The sequence below is a fragment of the Protomyctophum parallelum genome, assembly GCF_964188405.1.
Source record: "Protomyctophum parallelum genome assembly, chromosome: 1".
Classification (NCBI taxonomy): Eukaryota; Metazoa; Chordata; class Actinopteri; order Myctophiformes; family Myctophidae; genus Protomyctophum; species Protomyctophum parallelum.
Window position 1 is genome coordinate 2,398,084 of NC_139697.1, and position 19,284 is coordinate 2,417,367.

The 19,284-nt window shown below is 45.5% G+C and overlaps 1 protein-coding gene across 1 annotated transcript in view; it reads left to right on the forward strand.

Moving 5' to 3' along the window:
- Window positions 1-1,640: 1,640 nt before the first annotated feature.
- The window catches only part of LOC310866031 (chromodomain-helicase-DNA-binding protein 4-like), an 87,252-nt gene continuing 69,608 nt past the window's right edge, over window positions 1,641-19,284 (forward strand). Inside the window, 3 exon segments of the mRNA XM_083775317.1 lie at window positions 1,641-1,933; window positions 7,502-7,611; window positions 9,278-9,562. Coding sequence (XP_083631443.1) covers window positions 1,873-1,933; window positions 7,502-7,611; window positions 9,278-9,562 — 456 coding nt within the window. The 5' untranslated portion in view covers window positions 1,641-1,872.

A 19,284-nucleotide genomic window follows, 5' to 3' on the forward strand; every position in this document is an offset into this window, starting at 1 on the left:
ATGTGCCCTTTGGTGACTTGGTGACCCCCCCCCCCCCCCCACCACCAAAGTATACAGGTAAACAGCTTGGCGGGCAGGTAACTTTCCATTCTGTCTATATGTTCAACACATAATCACGTGCACGTCTTTAAGCAATGAGTCAAATGACTGTGCGCGGGCATGTTGTTATACAGTGCACTACAGTACGTGCGCGCGTATACATGCAAACATGTACACTGAAGTTATAAGGCAGTCATGTGGCACACAGTTGCCATGTGACGGGTTTTTTTTTTTTTTTTTTTTTCTGCCTTTCTCTCTCTCTCTCTCTCTCTCTCCTGTCTCTCGCTCTCTCTTTTTGGAGTTATGCTTATTGTGGGATGTCAGTGACTGCGCTCATTTACTATTATGGGATGTCGGCACGGGGGTGGGAGGGGGTGAGGAGCGTCTCCATGGTGACGGTGGTTGCTAAGGGGGGGGGGGGGGGGGGGGTATATGGAGGAATGGGGAAGAGACTGTAGGAGAGGAGGGAGGGAGGGAGGGGGGTGAGTTGACTATTATGGTCTGTACGTTGCAAGGTAACTATGCAGAGTGGGGGAGGGGGGTATTATGGGATGCCTGCCTGCCCCCCTGATCTCTTTGTGTGTGTGTGCGCGCGCGCGCGCGCGCGCGGGGGACCGTGTACTGGGTAGTGTGTGCGAGAGAGAGAGAAGAAGAGACGGCGTCGTGTGCGCACACACTGACTATACTAAAAAAAACAAAACACACGCACACACACACACACACACACACACACGGAAATTAAAAGGATCTTTTTTACATTTAAAATAGTTTACATATCGGCGACACACAAAGCGCGGCCGCATCCAAGTATTGATTGATGGAGTAACTCAAAGAAACAAAACGGAGTTTATACCGTTGTGTTTTTTTTTTTTTTTTTTTTGTAAAATCAACTGGGTGAGTATCAGTTTTTTGGGGTGTTTGTTGGGGGTTACTTATATCGTTGTGTTAATGTGTCAGATTTTTTAATGTGTTCATTTAAAAAAAAAAAACGTATTCGCTTCAATGTGAGGAGATCAAGCTACCCGGTCGGGCTCAGCTAGCACGCATGCTAATGGGACAGCCAGTCAGACAGACAGACAGACAGGGGAACTACACTGTGTGTGTGTGTGGGGCTGAGAGAGAGAGAGAGAGATGGCATGTCATCCGAACGCACGGGGGCTGATCAATGTGTGTGTGCGTAATGTGCGTAATGTTAACACGCACACATAACGTTTCCAACTTGCTGCTAGTTGCGTGTTGGATAAGATTGTCACCCTGTGCTAGAAGATAGAAGAAGAAGCCGGGGAAGAAAAGTTGGACTGCATTTTTTTTTTTTTTTTTTACAAGGAGTAAAAAAAAAAGCACGTGTGTTTGTTTATGTTAACCGCTTTTCTGTGCCGCTATAACCCCGGATGGGCTGTTGTGTTGTCCTTCTATCTATTGGTGCTAAATGTTCACTTTATTTCTGTTGTCTTTTTTTTTTTTTTTTTTTATTGGGAACCCAAACCTTGGCTCGTGCGCGTGGCGTGTCCTCCTCCTACTCCTCGCACGCACACGTACGCACTCGACTCAACACGCACGCTACGCTGGCTCTCTGGCTGGCTGACTGCTATACCACCACGACTTGGGACCGTCTGTAGCACCAAAGAAGACAAAGTAAACCCAACCAAAGGAAGGAATACTGGAGGGGGGATAATAAAGCGACTTTTGTTTTTTTTTAGATAGATAAAGAGTTTTTTTTTTATATCTATTTTTTTTTTGGTCCCAACTAAATCGGATAAAACAAAGTTGGCTGCTTCTATCTTCTTCTCGGGGGGGTTTCGGCCGCTTTGCTGCTGCTGCTGCTAAACAGCCATGTCTGGAAGTGAGGACGACAGAGATGACTTCGCAGCCCCGGAAGGTCGCCTGATGCACGGTAAGAACGGGCAGCGAACGCCGGGGTTAGGGTTACTTTAGTCTGGGTTCTTTGGTTGGGTTGGTTTGGTTAGCTACCGATGCTAACCCGGCACCGGGTTCCTTAGCTTGCTTTAGCTACCAAAGGATAATATAATAAGCGTTTAGCTACCTAAGAACGGGGCAGCGAACGCCGGGGTTAGGGTAACTAACACTTTGACTTAGTTAGTGGGTTCATGGTTGGTTTTGGTTGGTTAGCTACCGATGCTAACCCGGCTAGCCTGCCCCACCGGGGTTCTTTAGCTTTAGCCTTTTGGAGGAGCTTCATTTGCGTCGGCTACTCGGCTTGTTGTTGCGAGAGGAGGGAGAAAGGGAAGGCAAAAGCACAGATCTACAAGCTGACAACGCGTCGCGGTGCCACGCGTGGGTAGCTTGTAGCTCTAGTCTTTTCTCCCCCCCCCCCTTCCCACACTGCTCGCGAGCGACGCCGACAAAATGAAGCTAACTACCGGCGGCTAGCTAGCTAGGTTAGCTTTAAGCTAGGCGCTCGAGCGGTGTGGCTGTTTAGTGTTGGATAAACCGCCCTTTCTGTTGACTTTTAATGCCATTAAAACTTAACATTTCTGATTTAAACTGAGCATAAAATGAAGTTTTTTGTTGTTGTTGTTGTAACAAACTACTGTTTGTGGGCAGTTGGCACTACTGTGTCTGTGGTGGAATGGAAGTTGAATAACTACCACCCTAACCCGGCTAGCCTTACCTAGGTAGGCGCTCGAGCGAGCGGTGAAATCAACTAGTTGATTGATTTTTTTTTAATGTCCTCAAACTATATAGACCTAAATAAACTGAAGGTTTTGTTGTAACAAACTACTGTTTGTTTGTTTGCACTTGTCTGTGGTGGAATGGAAGTTGAATTGAACAAGGTGGACCCTCTTGTAAACAAGTGTAATGCTTTATTATTGGGGTCGTCCACTCACAGTTAACAGTCTTTGCATTGCGTTTTTGTGCTTTGAAATGTACTGTTAATTCTGCAAACTGTTAATACATATTTCAATCAATCAAATGACTACTAGCGCTAGGGTGGGTTAGGATGCGCCGTGTCTGGTTGATAAACGGATTAAAATGGAATCAACATTACCAACCAGGTGTATTTATTAAGCCTAACATTAGGTGGTTTTGTTTGGGACTGTTTGTGGAATCTAAATGAAAGAAAGACACTATTTATTGTATTCAGAGACTGACTGACCGGCATTTTTTCCCGGCTAGTGGAGGGGCCTTGCGTTTAGTACGTAGACGTGTTGCCATGTCTGCTTATTATAAGCGACTCTGTGCTTTACATTTTCTGACTCAAAGGTTGCTTTAAGTTCAGATTCTAAAAAATGTCAGTCGTTCTTCGATTTTTCAAAAATAGCAGACCTACAAGCTCGTAGCGCGCCACTCGGTGGCGCGCTATGAGCTTGTAGATCTGCTATTTTTCAATAGATAAAGCATAACATGATGCCGAACACCAAAAATTTGGGTTCACGTTCAGAATGGGTTAAATGTTGTTTGGTAGTAGTTGCAGGTTGAGGTTTTTATGGGGATTGTTTCTAAAGTTGTTTGTTTTTGCTTATCTTCTTTCCTAATGTTGTTTAAACCAGTGGGTTCTAAAATATTTTCATGACTCCTCGAGTCTGTCCACTGACCTACATCTGGAAATATTTTATGCCAGGCAGGGACCGACCCCCAAGACACAATATTTGTGTTGTTAAAATGTTTCAAAGCTATTATGCAATGGCAGATAGTTCTGCTATTTTTTTTTTTAAATAGCCAATTTGTACGGTTTTAATTAAAGTGCTCGTGTGGCCTAGTATATGCTGGTTCCCAAACATTTTCATGCTAAGAGTAAGGACCACCAAATTGACAATAATTAGCCCGTGGACCAGTTTGACATGCATCTCTACGGACCGGACCCCCATTTAATGGCATTTTTTTTTAAATCTCTGGGACCCCGAATTCATATTGTAAAATGAATGCTGATTTAACTCGGTGTACAAACGCGTCCATTTGGTTCCATTTGTACAGAGTTACAGACCCATTATGGTCCAATTGGTTCCAAACTATCATTTAGCTTGGGGACCCCCTAAAACTACCTCAAGAACCCCCCTGGGGTTCCCCAACTTTGTGAACCACTGTCCTAGTAGTACTCTCAAAATGTTGGTCTTCCTTTTCCTTAGTCCCGGTTGTTGCCGCTTGTTTCTCTCACACAACAAACAATCTGGCAACGCTCAGTGTTCTCGGTTCACTTCTTTACGTGTCGATGACAAGATGGACGCTCAGCCAGTGAGCGGCGGGGCCGCCGTGTGACGTAGTCGCCCCCCCCCCCCCCCCCACACCGTCGTGTGTACTGTGTACGGTCGGACTGGCGTGGGAAACAAACAGCCGATCTACAAGCCCACGGCGCTGTCTCTTCCGCGACCCGCGGTGAGCTTGCAGATCGGGGCTATTTTCGCCGCGCGACGGTAAAAAAAAAAATAGTTTATATCGCTCCGCCGCCCCGGCCTTCTTCCTTCTCCTCCTCCTCCTCTTCCTCCGCTGTTTGAATTATGCTGCTTGAGTTGATAAAGTCGATAAAAATAGGTATTTTATTTATTTTTTGGATTATTATTATTATTATTATTAAAAGGATTTTTTTTAGATTTGTTTTGGTAATCTTCTTCATAGTAGTTTTTGGTTTGCCAGCACACCTTTAGGTTTGTTTGGGGGGGGGGTTATTTTTTTTGTTTTGTTTTTTTTACGTAACAACCGAACGCTAAACGAACGGGCACGCGCGTGCACTTTTAGGAACAGAAAGTACTGGGAGGAGGAGGAGGGGGGGGGGGGGGGGGGGAGGGAGCTGTGTGTGTGTGCGCGCGAGCGCGCGCGTGTGTTAGCTTCACACGTAATGGTGGCTGTGCTGCCGTGTGTGCGTGCACCACTACTACATAATGGTGGCTGTGCTGTGTGTGTGTGCGTCGTCACCGTCGTGCACTACTACATAATGGTGGCTGTGCTGTGTGTGTGTGTGTGCGTCGTGCTCGTGCTACCTTTTTTGCCCCACATTAACCTTGATTGTTATTAAATAACGACTTTCCCCAAATAAGTTGTCAACAACAAATTAAACCATTTTTGTTTTTAAAATATGGGCTTTCATACCGTGTGTGTGTGTGTGTGTGTGTGTGTGTGTGTGTGTCACTGTGTGTGTGTGTGCAAACATCCTGTCAGGTTTGACCTATATAAAAAAAAAGCTCAACGTGAATATTGCGTCTTCATTGGAGCGTCCTCGGGCTAAAATAGACGGCCATTATTCTATTGTCAAAGAGTCGAACATAATACTTTACTTGGACGTTCATTCATTGCTTGGATATTATTGAATGAACTGTACTACGGTTTACTCTTAACATTTACATTTGAATAATTTCAGTTTACACGGGTCGGTTCCCCATGCAGCATCTAAGATGGATATTAGTTAATCCCAAAATGAAATGATCCCCTTATACCAGGGATGTCAAACTCAAATACACAGTGGGCCAAAATAAAGAAATTGGTAGAAGTCGAGGGCCGGACTGTGTTTCAACACACTGGCACCGCGGTCAGGAGGACGTCCCAGGCAAATAAGCAAGAAAGTAAATGCATTTAAAACTGAAAATGCATTATTATTAAGCTCAGTTTCCTGTTCTATGATCCTCACAAAGCAGGACTTGTAGTATCATGGTGGTCCGTGCAGTATACCAGAGGGCCAGTTCTAATACTAATTAAATATCATCCCGCGGGCCAAAGATAATTCATTCACGGGCCTGATTTGGCCCCCGGGCCTTGAGTTTGACATATATGCCTTATACACACAAGCCCCCTTTCACCTTGACGGGGCGGCCAAGCTACACCAGGCTTTTCAGTGCGCGTTTACGCAAATACGCACACACGCGAAAAGCCTGGTGTAGCCCGGTGTGAGTATGCGCACATGTACCCTTTGTATTCTATGCCAGATCAGGCAGTGTTTGTCACCTTTCTCAGTCACACAGGCCTCTCTGACTTGTGTTTATTGTGAGCCATGATTAAAAGTATTTAAGAGGCGATTAAAATACGTGTTAAATACGTCTTCTGACCGGGCACCCATTTTGGTGTTATAGCATCATGTTATGCTTTAGCTATTGAAAAATAGCAGATCTACAAGGCAAGCTCATATCGCGCCACCGAGTGGCGCGATACGAGCTTGTAGGTCTGCTATTTTTGTGTGTGTCCGGCGGAAACCTCGTGTGAATCTGATCTCAGGTCAGAATGGGTTAAATACGTCTATTCTGATAGAAGTAATCATGGAGTCTCTCCATGTAGTAAACGGTAAACCGAACATTTTCGTGTATGGCATTTTTGTCCAATCAGGACTAGAGAGGACTCGTGGCAGGATGAATGTGGACGTGATGATAGGAGTAAAATGTGAAGTGAAACGTGACGTCGGCTCTCCTGATTGGATGGATTAGATGGAATTGAAAGATTTCTGTTGTTTACAAACCGGTCTGAACTCTCAATACTTTTTTTTTTTTAAATGATCAACTCTTGGGGCCTTTAGGAAGGAACGCTGACACGGTGCTAACCTAGGATTAGAAAGAACACATTCGCTTCACACGTGTAAATGTATTTTTGTTATTTTCCATACCTATGTGTGATTACTTTGTCTTAATATTTGTATATTATCTTTGGTGAGAACAATTTACAATTTAGGCATTTAGCAGACGCTCTTAATCCAGAGCGACTTACATTTAAGCAAGAACAAAAGCATGGGAATACATCACATAAAAGCATTTATCATGAGACATGCGTAAGCTAAGAAAGTAACAGTGGAATATCTATATAATGACTAACTATACATATAAACTATACATATTTACTACTATGCTATACATATGTACTATGGCGTGCTATGACTATATACAATACACTTATAGTGCTGTCTACATAACATAACATGCTATAAGTCTGTGTCAAATGCTATCTAAGTCAACACAAATGCTATCTAACCACACATAAGCCCTCCCTGGGTTTCTTTTCTCATCCGCACACACTTCTCTTTTATTGATGTTCCTTTCTTGTATACTGTTTTTATTGTGCGATTAAACTAAACTAAACTAAAACCCATAACGCATCCAGTGATGTAAATAGGTTTTCAATGTAATGATTCCCGGGATGCAGGGATGGTCTTTTAGAAATGATTCCCAGGGACATTTTATGAGTCCCACTTCAACCACGTTAGGGAGTCATATTTTCATTTTATATGGTTATTATAATGTGGTTATATTCATGTAGAAAACAGGAGAAGAAATGATTATTATAACTAAAGCTAGCAAAAGTAAACTAGAATAAAAAAAAACAGTACAGTAGTGCATCCCGTGGATGCAGAGGTCGTTGTTTTATTGCGTCCCTTTAACTATAAAACTGAGTTTTTGGGATGCAAAATGCACCCCGTTTTAACCTCTGCACACCTGAACGCTGACCCGTTTTAACCTCTGCACACCTGAACGCTGACCTGTTTTAACCTCTGCACACCTGAACGCTGACCTGTCGCCGTGTTTCACAGATGACGAGGAGGACGAGGTCTCGGAGAACGAGGCGCCCAAGGTGAAGAAGAAGAAGAAGGCCAAGAAGAGCAGAGACAGCAAGAGCAGCAAGAGGCGCTCGCGCCGAGAAGTAAATAAAGATTATTATTATTATTATTAATCTTAATCTTAATCTTAAAGTAAGGACGGACGGACAGACATTGTTTTAGTTCTACGGACGCCACTGTGTGTTTTCTGACACAAATAGAGTTCTACATGTCGTCACACACCTGCTTGTACCAGTTCCGCACACGGTGCCCATGGGCCTGTGCGTGCGCAGCCATAATTCTGAGGTGTTATTCACCACTGATTGGCTACACCTGGCCAACAGGGCACTGCTCCGTGGATGCAGTCTGAGTCTGGGCACCTGGTGGTGATCCAGTCTGAGTGGGCACCTAGACTGGTGGTAATCCAGTCTGACTGGGAACCTAGACTGGTGGTAATCCAGTCTAGACTGGGCACTAAGACTGGTGGTAATCCAGTCTGACTAACTAGTGCACGTTTTCCGTCGCTGCGTTCGTCCCCAGCAGAAAGGAAACCTGCAGCTGTAGCCCCTCCCCTTTAAGGCCGACACCAGAGTCTTGTAAATCATATTCAAAGATTTGCGCCACATATCCACGATTTCTTAAAAAAAAATAGCAGACCTACAAGCTCGTAGGGTTAAAGCATAACCTAATGCTTTAACCCATTCTGAACGGGAACCCCTTTTGGTGTTTTAACTAAGCATTATGTCATACTTTAGCTATTGAAAAATAGCTAAAGCAGATCTGCTCTTTTTGAAAAATCGTGAAAATGCGGCACAAATCTTTGAATATATATTCTTTCAGAGCGAACGTTTTTTTTTAATTTCAACTTCAGGCCTAAATGGGTTAACCCATTCTGGGCGGGAACCCCTTTTGGTGTTAGCATTACGTGGTGCTTTAGCTATTAAAAAAGTAGCAGATCTACAAGCTCATAGCGCACCACTCGGTGTGGTGCGCTATGAGCTTCTAGATCTGCTATTTCTTTTAACTGTCAGGATTTAAGACATTTTTAACTGCCTCCCTCCCCCTGGCCAGCCGGGGCGCCTGATGGAGGGGAAAGGAACTGGTTGGAATAACGTGTTCCTTCCACGCGCTACGTCCAACCAGGGAAACTCCCCCCTGTCAGGTGTAAAGGAGCAACTTGGACACTCAGGCATGAAGGAAGCATGAGTTCAAGTCCGTTGCTCTCCCCTTGTCCCCCATATATGGGGACTAGGTTGGTCTCCCCTTGTCCCCCATATATGGGGACTAGGTTGGTCTCCCCTTGTCCCCCATATATGGGGACTAGGTTGCTCTCCCCTTGTCCCCCATATATGGGGACTAGGTTGGTCTCCCCTTGTCCCCCATATATGGGGACTAGGTTGCTCTCCCCTTGTCCCCCATATATGGGGACTAGGTTGGTCTCCCCTTGTCCCCCATATATGGGGACTAGGTTGGTCTCCCCTTGTCCCCCATATATGGGGACTAGGTTGGTCTCCCCTTGTCCCCCATATATGGGGACTAGGTTGGTCTCCCCTTGTCCCCCATATATGGGGACTAGGTTGGTGGAGGGTGTGTAGAGCCCAGGATCACATTAGATGATTGACACAGGGGTGAAAAATGGGTTACAAAATCGTGGGATTAAAAAATATATATATAAAAATACATTTTTAGAATCTGATCTCAGGTCAGAATGGGTTAATTAATATGTACTGAACACATAACCAAAGCTAAATCCCCTCCTCCTCCCCCCAGCAGGAGCTGGCCCTCAGCTCCCCGGAGCCCATGGAGTCTTTGGCCGGAGGCCCCGAGGCGGAGGGCCTCATGGCGGCGCTCCCCTCCGCCGCGCTGCACCGCTCCGACAGCGAGGGCAGCGACTACACGCCCGGGCGCAAGAAGAAGAAGAGGGCGAGCAGCGGCAAGGAGAAGAAGAGCCGGAGCAGCGGCGGCGGCGGCGGCGCCGAGCGGAACTCCACGTCCTCCAAGAGGAAAGAACCGGAGCCCGAGGAGGAGGAGGACGACGACGACGACGACAACGCGGTGAGGAAGAGTTTCTGACACGGAGTAGTGACCTGCTGTTCTATAGAGCGGCGCAGTCTTTTAAAACCCATTCTGACCTGAGATCAGATTCATACGAGGTTTTCCGCCGGACACACCACGCTGGTCTGACGAACCCATTCTGACCTGAGATCAGATTCTAAAAATGTCAGTCGTTCTTCGATTTTTTTCAAAAATAGCAGACCTACAAGCTCGTATCGCGCCACTCGGTGGCGCGATACGAGCTTGTAGATCTGCTATTTTTCAATAGCTAAAGCATAACATGATGCCAACACCACAATGGGTGCCCGGTCAGAATGGGTTAAAACCCATTCTGACCTGAGATCAGATTCATACGAGGTTTTCCGCCGGACACACCACACACTGGTCTGATGATTAACCCATTCTGAACTGAGATCAGATTCTAAAAAATAAAGTCAGTCGCTCTTCGATTGTTCAAAAATAGCAGACCTACAAGCTCGTATCGCGCCACTCGGTGGCGCGATATGAGCTTGTAGATCTGCTATTTTTCAATAGCTAAAGCATAACATGATGCTATAACACCAAAATGGGTGCCCGGTCAGAATGGGTTAAGCGTCGTATACGAAGCCAACTCTTGTCGTGACAAATCATGACAACACACACAATTTTTCAGGCCAAACAAAGAATTAGAAAGTTGAAAAAACCGGCAGGTTACAACACTTTTTTTTGTTGTTTTTCTTCTTTGTAATTATTTGTTTGGTCCAAAATATTGTGTGTTGTTGTCATGATTTGTCACGACAAGAGTTGGCTTCGTATACGACGCTTAAAAGGTCTTTAAATAAATTAAATAAAAACTGCCTATGGGGAAATGCATTGCGTTTTCAATTCCTGGGCCGTTCGTCGTTCTGAAAGGGGGGGGGGACTGCGCCGCTCTATTCTGACATGATCTGGGAGTAGGACCGTTCAATTCTGACCATAGACTGTAAAAAATATGGACAAAGCGTTCCCCGGGTCTAACATGAACGTAAAATGAAGCCTGTAATAATATGCTAATTCCTGATGTAAGTCGCCATCTTTGGTACCAGCTGGCCATTGGCTGGCTCCGTTTTGTATACCAGCTGGTCATTGGCTGCCCAGACAACGAGGCGGGACTTCCCCCCTTCTTCTCCGTTGGTTTTTATTTTGACTCGAGTGGGAGGGGAATCCCGATCATAGACTGTAATGGTAGCCACCCCCTCAGAACATACGCGATGGTTTTCTTTCTTTATGGTCATTTTTTTAATTAATGGGACCATAATTTTCCAAAAAGAATATTATGTCATTAGAAATGAGACTTTAAACTAGTGACTGGAAGAAGAAAGTATTCATGACCATGTTTATTAAGGTAATACAGTCTAGGTGAAGTTGGGCCAAAATACATGGGCCTCTATGGAGCTATGGGGCTTTTTGGGTCCGGTCCAGCGCCACAACAGGCCATTATATGAACTACCGATTTCAAATGAGGCTTCACGAAATATCTGGCTGACTGCCCCCCTGATTCTGACATGATCTGGGAGTAGGACCGTTCAATTCTGACATGATCTGGGAGTAGGACCGTTCAATTCTGACATGATCTGGGATTAGGACCGTTCAATTCTGACATGATCTGGGATTAGGACCGTTCAATTCTGACATGATCTGGGAGTAGGACCGTTCAATTCTGACATGATCTGGGATTAGGACCGTTCAATTCTGACATGATCTGGGATTAGGACCGTTCAATTCTGACATGATCTGGGAGTAGGACCGTTCAATTCTGACATGATCTGGGAGTAGGACCGTTCAATTCCAGTTTTCTTTTGAGATCCAAATGATTGTCTTGACAGAGAGAGAGAGAGAGAGAGAGAGACGAACAAAGATGTCTCTGACAGACAGACAGAGAGCCAGCCAACCAATAGGGGCTCTCGTATTTAATGACACTTATGCGAGGGGGGGGGGGGGGGGGGGGAAGGGCATAAGGAATATATGCAGTTACCATGGAAACCCTACAGCCTAGCTGTTGTGCCGGGCCTTTTCTCTTCACCCTTAATGTTTAATTTAATTTTTATTGTCGTCGTTGTTAGATAAACTCATTCTTGATTGTTTGGCGGAATGTTTTAAAGCAGTATGTTATGCTTTAGCAATTGAAAAATAGCAGAGCTACAAGCTCATAGAGTGGCACCGAGTGCCGCGCTACGAACTCGTAGGGTCTGCTATTCTTTGAAAAATCGTGAAAATGTGGCGCAAATCTTTGAGCGAATGTCTTTAACTCAAATCTTTGCCACTGGGCGGGGGGGTCCCTGGAACAACATATTTTCAGATGGGGGTCGGTGGCCAATTACATATAATCTTGGGGGTCCTTGACATTAACCCATTCTGACCGGGCACCCATTTTGGTGTCAGCATCATGTTATGCTTTAGCTATTGAAAAATAGCAGATCTACAAGCTCGTATCGCGCCACCGAGTGGCGCGATACGAGCTTGTAGGTCTCAGGGCTTAAAGTTCTCCGTCCTGGGGACGGATTTCCGTCCTGAGGATTTCATAGGTCTTTTATGAGATCAGCGCAGATTCGCAAAAAAAAAAAAAATTAAGGGGGAGACGGGAGTATGTGTATAATGTAGCGATATGATGTGCAAATCCGTGAAAATGCAGCCTGTCTCTTTAAGAAGATAGTGTGCGCGCTCGCCCCTCCCACTCCCCACTCTCTGCGCTCAGAGAGAGAGCACGGCGCTCCACTGCTCCTGCGCTGCTGACAGAGAGAGCCTAAATGCGTTCATATTTCCCTCTACCCAGGCCAGAACAGTCAGAGGGTTTCCTTTAAATTAGCTTAGTGCGGTGATACTGTGGAGGATTTATTTTCAACGCAAATGTGTATTGCTTGCCTCGTTGTTGGTATAACAAGTAGCACTCTCCAGCTGGCTAGTGGCTACTAGCCTAGTAGCCGTTAGCTGCGTGCATCGGTCCTTGTCCTGTCTGCCAGCCTCTACATTCTCCTGCTCAACTCTACTGAATATGAATAGGCCTACTGATTTTATAATATTGAATGGAACTCACAGGGAAGACAGTGATAAACTACACAGAGGCTAATGAATGTAGACATAAATGTACCATGCACATTCGTTTTCAAATATAATTACTATAACTATACTATTACTAAATAGCCAAAGTGCCCAGATGTTGCTGGGAAATACAGCTCCATCTCACTGAATTAGAATATTTTGTAAAAGTTGATTTTCTTCTGTAATATAATTCAAAAAGTGAAACTTTCATATAATTTTTCTCAATTCATTGTGCATAAAGTGAAGTATTTAAAACCTTTTTTTGTTTTAATCTTGATGATTATGGCATACAGCTCATAAAAATATCTCAATGAATTAGAATATTTTACGAGAAATGTCGACCATCTGAAAAGTATACAGTTAATACTTGGTCTCATCAATGGGGCGTGGCATGGAGGTGATCAGCCAGTAGCACTGTTGAGGTGTTATGGAAACCCAGGTTTGCTTTGATAACAGCCGTAAATGAATTTGGATTGTTCAGTCTCATGTCTCACACCTTCCTCTTGACAATACAACCTAGATTCAATGTGGGGTTCAGGTCAGGCCAGTTGGCTGGTCAGTTAAGCACAGTAATACCATGGTCATTACACCAGTTACTAGTAGTTTTGGCACTGTGGGCAGGTGCCAAGTGCTGCTGGAAAAGGAAAATCAGCATCAACATAAAGCTTGTCAATGTACACAGTGCTGTAAAATATCATAATAGATGGTTGTGTTGAGACTCTGGACATGACAAAACACAGTGCTGATTTAGGCCATGGTATCTGCATGGTGTTGGTCCACTGACAGTGAAAACTTAACAATGGTTTCAACAGATCTTTTTAGCTTCAGTATGTTGACAAGCTTCATGGAGATGCAAATTTTCCTTTCCAAAATTCCAGCTAGATTTGGCACCTGCCTACAGAGCCAAAACTACTAGTAACTGGTGTACTGACCATGGTATTACTGTGCTTAACTGACCGGCCAACTGGCCTGACCTGAATCATCAAGATTAAAACAAGAAATGTTTGAAGTACTTGAAGTACACTTTATGCACAATGAAATAAGAATATATGAAAGTTTCAATTTTTGAATTTTATTACAGAAGAAAATGTACTTTTACAAAATATTCTAATTCAGTGAGATGGAGCTGCATATAGTGCCCACTGCCCACCTATCCCACTGTCCCATTTTAGTTGCCAAAACCAATGGGTTCTCTTGTAATTGACTTTTGTTTTCACTTGCAACCTTATAATGCAGGTGCATAATGGACTACTGAAGGCTACATGCCTATAAGTGTCTTCCTCTGGGTTTTTTTTTTTACTTTAACACACTGTTGCTATGCACCATGTGGCTGTAAAGGCAAGCCCTACAGTCATTTCAGAGTATTTATTGATTGGCCGGACTAGCAATATAATACAACACAACTTCAAAAGCTGCTTCTATAAAATGAAGCATGGATTGACACACATTCGGTAAAGGCAACTTTGGGAAAACATCATTTTACAACCCCAAAATTTGGCAACTTTGGGAAAACATCATTTTACAACCCCAAAATTTGGTCAGAATGGGTTAAACAAGGCAGGAACGATGCACTTTTTATTCAGATCCGAGCAGACGCTGGTGGGACTAAAGATGGGGCCAAAATCAGACCTTTATCAATGGATGAATGTCTGATTTTGACCACAAACGTTTATTCTTAAACCCACCGGCCGCAGTTGAACGACAGACCGTCCACATTCCCAGACGGTTTTCCCACTGCATTCATTTATTTTCCTGAATGGATAAAGAGGCTCCAGGTAGTGGCCTTTACTTTCTGGTGGTGTATTCAGGACTTTATGATAACCCACTTAGACCCCGAGGACCATTCTACAAATGTCTTATCCCATTCTGACCTGAGATCAGATTCATACAAGGTTTCCACTGGACACACACTGGTCTGATGAACCCATTCTGACCTGAGATCAGATTCTAAAAATGTCAGTCGTTCTTTGATTTTTCAAAAATATCAGACCTACAAGCTCGTAGCGTGCCACTCGGTGGCGCGCTATGAGCTTGTAGATCTGCTATTTTTCAATAGCTAAAGCATAACATGATGCTAACACCAAAATGGGTTCCCGTTCAGAATGGGCTAAATCCTGCCAGTTTTCTGAAAAAACCTCATGTTTCTATGTGTCAGTCGTTCTCAAACTATTTCATGTCAAGAACCCCCACAAATATATGTAATTGGCCGCCGACCCCCATCTGAAAATGTGTTGTTCCAGGGACCCCCCTCCCAGAAGCAAAGATTTGAGTTAAAAAAACGTTCGCTCTGAAAGAATATATATCCAAAGATTTGCGCCACATTTTCACGATAAAAATAAATAGCAGACCTACAAGCTCATATGAGCTTGTAGGTCTGCTATTTTTCCAACAGCTAAAGCATAACGTAATTCTTAATGAAATCGGGCATTGTGAGCTTGGTTGGAAAGTCCAAACTCGGGCGACGCAGATGCAGTGCATTGTGAGCTTGGTTGGAAAGTCCAAACTCGGGCGACGCAGATGCAGTGCATTGTGAGCTTGGTTGGAAAGTCCAAACTCGGGCGACGCAGATGCAGTGCATTGTGAGCTTGGTTGGAAAGTCCAAACTCGGGCGACGCAGATGCAGTGCATTGTGAGCTTGGTTGGAGAACCGGGTTTTTTACTCAACATTTCATATCACGGAATAGACATAGCATGTGGGTTAGGGGCTGATGTGTTGTGACTGAGGGAATAGACATAGCGTGTTGGGTTAGGGGCCGACGTGTTGTGTTGTGACTGAGGGAATAGACATAGCATGTTGGGTTAGGGGCCGACGTGTTGTGACTGAGGGAATACAATTTACAATTTACAATTTAGGCATTTAGCAGACGCTCTTAATCCAGAGCGACTTACATTTGAGCAATAAACAAAAGCATGGGAATACATCACATAAAAGTATTTATCATGAAACATGCGTAAGCTAAGAAAGTAACAGTGGAATATCTATATAGTGAAACTATACATACACTTATACATATAAACTATACATCTTTACTACTATGCTATACATGTGTACTATGGCGTGCTATGACTACATACAATACAATTACAGTGCTGTCTACATAACATGCTATAAGTCTGTATCAAATGCTATATAATCCAACAGAAATGCTATCTAAGGGTTTAGGGTAAGTGCTATGGGCCATGATGGAGTCTGAAAAGGTGGGTCTTCAGGCTACGGCGGAAGATTGGGAGTGATGCTGCAGTTCTGACTGCAATGGGAAGTGCATTCCACAGGAATAGAGACATAGCATGTTGGGTTAGGGGCTGACGTGTTGTGTTGTGACTGAGGGAATAGACATAGCGTGTTGGGTTAGGGGCTGACGTGTTGTGACTGAAGGAATAGACATAGCATGTTGGGTTAGGGGCTGACGTGTTGTGTTGTGACTGAGGGAATAGACATAGCATGTTGGGTTAGGGGCCGAGGTGTTGTGACTGAGGGAATAGACATAGCATGTTGGGTTAGGGGCCGATGTGTTGTGTTGTGACTGAGGGAATAGACATAGCATGTTGGGTTAGGGGCCGATGTGTTGTGTTGTGACTGAGGGAATAGACATAGCATGTTGGGTTAGGGGCTGACGTGTTGTGTTGTGACTGAGGGAATAGACATAGCGTGTTGGGTTAGGGGCCGACGTGTTGTGTTGTGACTGAGGGAATAGACATAGCGTGTTGGGTTAGGGGCCGACGTGTTGTGTTGTGACTGAGGGAATAGACATAGCGTGTTGGGTTAGGGGCCGAGGCGTTGTGACTGAGGGAATAGACATAGCATGTTGGGTTAGGGGCCGACGTGTTGTGACTGAGGGAATAGACATAGCATGTTGGGTTAGGGGCCGACGTGTTGTGTTGTGACTGAGGGAATAGACATAGCGTGTTGGGTTAGGGGCCGAGGCGTTGTGACTGAGGGAATAGACATAGCATGTTGGGTTAGGGGCTGACGTGTCGTGTTGTGACTGAGGGAATAGACATAGCATGTTGGGTTAGGGGCCGACGTGTTGTGTTGTGACTGAGGGAATAGACATAGCGTGTTGGGTTAGGGGCTGACGTGTTGTGTTGTGACTGAGGGAATAGACATAGCATGTTGGGTTAGGGGCCGACGTGTTGTGTTGTGACTGAGGGAATAGACATAGCGTGTTGGGTTAGGGGCTGACGTGTTGTGTTGTGACTGAGGGAACAGACATAGCATGTTGGGTTAGGGGCTGACGTGTTGTGTTGTGACTGAGGGAATAGACATAGCGTGTTGGGTTAGGGGCCGATGTGTTGTGACTGAGGGAATAGACATAGCATGTTGGGTTAGGGGCCGACGCGTTGTGACTGAGGGAATAGACATAGCATGTTGGGTTAGGGGCTGACGTGTTGTGACTGAGGGAATAGACATAGCATGTTGGGTTAGGGGCCGACGTGTTGTGACTGAGGGAATAGACATAGCATGTTGGGTTAGGGGCCGTTGTGTTGTGTTGTGACTGAGGGAATAGACATAGCGTGTTGGGTTAGGGGCCGACGCGTTGTGACTGAGGGAATAGACATAGCATGTTGGGTTAGGGGCCGACGCGTTGTGACTGAGGGAATAGACATAGCATGTTGGGTTAGGGGCTGACGTGTTGTGTTGTGACTGAGGGAATAGACATAGCATGTTGGGTTAGGGGCCGACGTGTTGTGACTGAGGGAATAGACATAGCATGTTGGGTTAGGGGCCGACGTGTTGTGACTGAGGGAATAGACATAGCGTGTTGGGTTAGGGGCCGATGTGTTGTGACTGAGGGAATAGACATAGCATGTTGGGTTAGGGGCCGACGTGTTGTGTTGTGACTGAGGGAATATACATAGCATGTTGGGTTAGGGGCTGACGTGTTGTGTTGTGACTGAGGGAATATACATAGCATGTTGGGTTAGGGGCTGACGTGTTGTGTTGTGACTGAGGGAATAGACATAGCATGTTGGGTTAGGGGCTGACGTGTTGTGACTGAGGGAATAGACATAGCATGTTGGGTTAGGGGCCGTTGTGTTGTGTTGTGACTGAGGGAATAGACATAGCATGTTGGGTTAGGGGCCGTTGTGTTGTGTTGTGACTGAGGGAATAGACATAGCATGTTGGGTTAGGGGCTGACGTGTTGTGACTGAGGGAATAGACATAGCATGTTGGGTTAGGGGCCGAGGCGTTGTGACTGAGGGAATAGACATAGCATGTTGGGTTAGGGGCCGACGCGTTGTGACTGAGGGAATAGACATAGCATGTTGGGTTAGGGGCTGACGTGTTGTGTTGTGACTGAGGGAATAGACATAGCATGTTGGGTTAGGGGCCGACGCGTTGTGACTGAGGGAATAGGCATAGCATGTTGGGTTAGGGGCCGACGCGTTGTGACTGAGGGAATAGACATAGCATGTTGGGTTAGGGGCTGATGTGTTGTGACTGAGGGAATAGACATAGCGTGTTGGGTTAGGGGCTGACGTGTTGTGACTGAGGGAATAGACATAGCATGTTGGGTTAGGGGCCGACGTGTTGTGTTGTGACTGAGGGAATAGACATAGCATGTTGGGTTAGGGGCCGACGCGTTGTGACTGAGGGAATAGACATAGCATGTTGGGTTAGGGGCTGACGTGTTGTGACTGAGGGAATAGACATAGCATGTTGGGTTAGGGGCCGATGTGTTGTGACTGAGGGAATAGACATAGCATGTTGGGTTAGGGGCCGATGTGTTGTGACTGAGGGAATAGACATAGCATGTTGGGTTAGGGGCTGACGTGTTGTGACTGAGGGAATAGACATAGCATGTTGGGTTAGGGGCTGACGTGTTGTGTTGTGACTGAGGGAATAGACATAGCATGTTGGGTTAGGGGCTGACGTGTTGTGACTGAGGGAATAGACATAGCGTAGCATGTTGGGTTAGGGGCCGACGTGTTGTGTTGTGACTGAGGGAATAGACATAGCGTGTTGGGTTAGGGGCTGACGTGTTGTGTTGTGACTGAGGGAATAGACATAGCATGTTGGGTTAGGGGCCGATGTGTTGTGACTGAGGGAACAGACATAGCATGTTGGGTTAGGGGCCGACGTGTTGTGTTGTGACTGAGGGAATAGACATAGCATGTTGGGTTAGGGGCCGACGTGTTGTGACTGAGGGAACAGACATAGCATGTTGGGTTAGGGGCCGTTGTGTTGTGACTGAGGGAATAGACATAGCATGTTGGGTTAGGGGCCGACGTGTTGTGACTGAGGGAATAGACATAGCATGTTGGGTTAGGGGCCGAGGCGTTGTGTTGTGACTGAGGGAACAGACATAGCATGTTGGGTTAGGGGCTGATGTGTTGTGACTGAGGGAATAGACATAGCATGTTGGGTTAGGGGCCGAGGCGTTGTGTTGTGACTGAGGGAACAGACATAGCATGTTGGGTTAGGGGCTGACGTGTTGTGACTGAGGGAACAGACATAGCATGTTGGGTTAGGGGCCGACGTGTTGTGTTGTGACTGAGGGAATAGACATAGCATGTTGGGTTAGGGGCCGACGCGTTGTGACTGAGGGAATAGACATAGCATGTTGGGTTAGGGGCTGACGTGTTGTGTTGTGACTGAGGGAATAGACATAGCATGTTGGGTTAGGGGCCGACGCGTTGTGACTGAGGGAATAGACATAGCA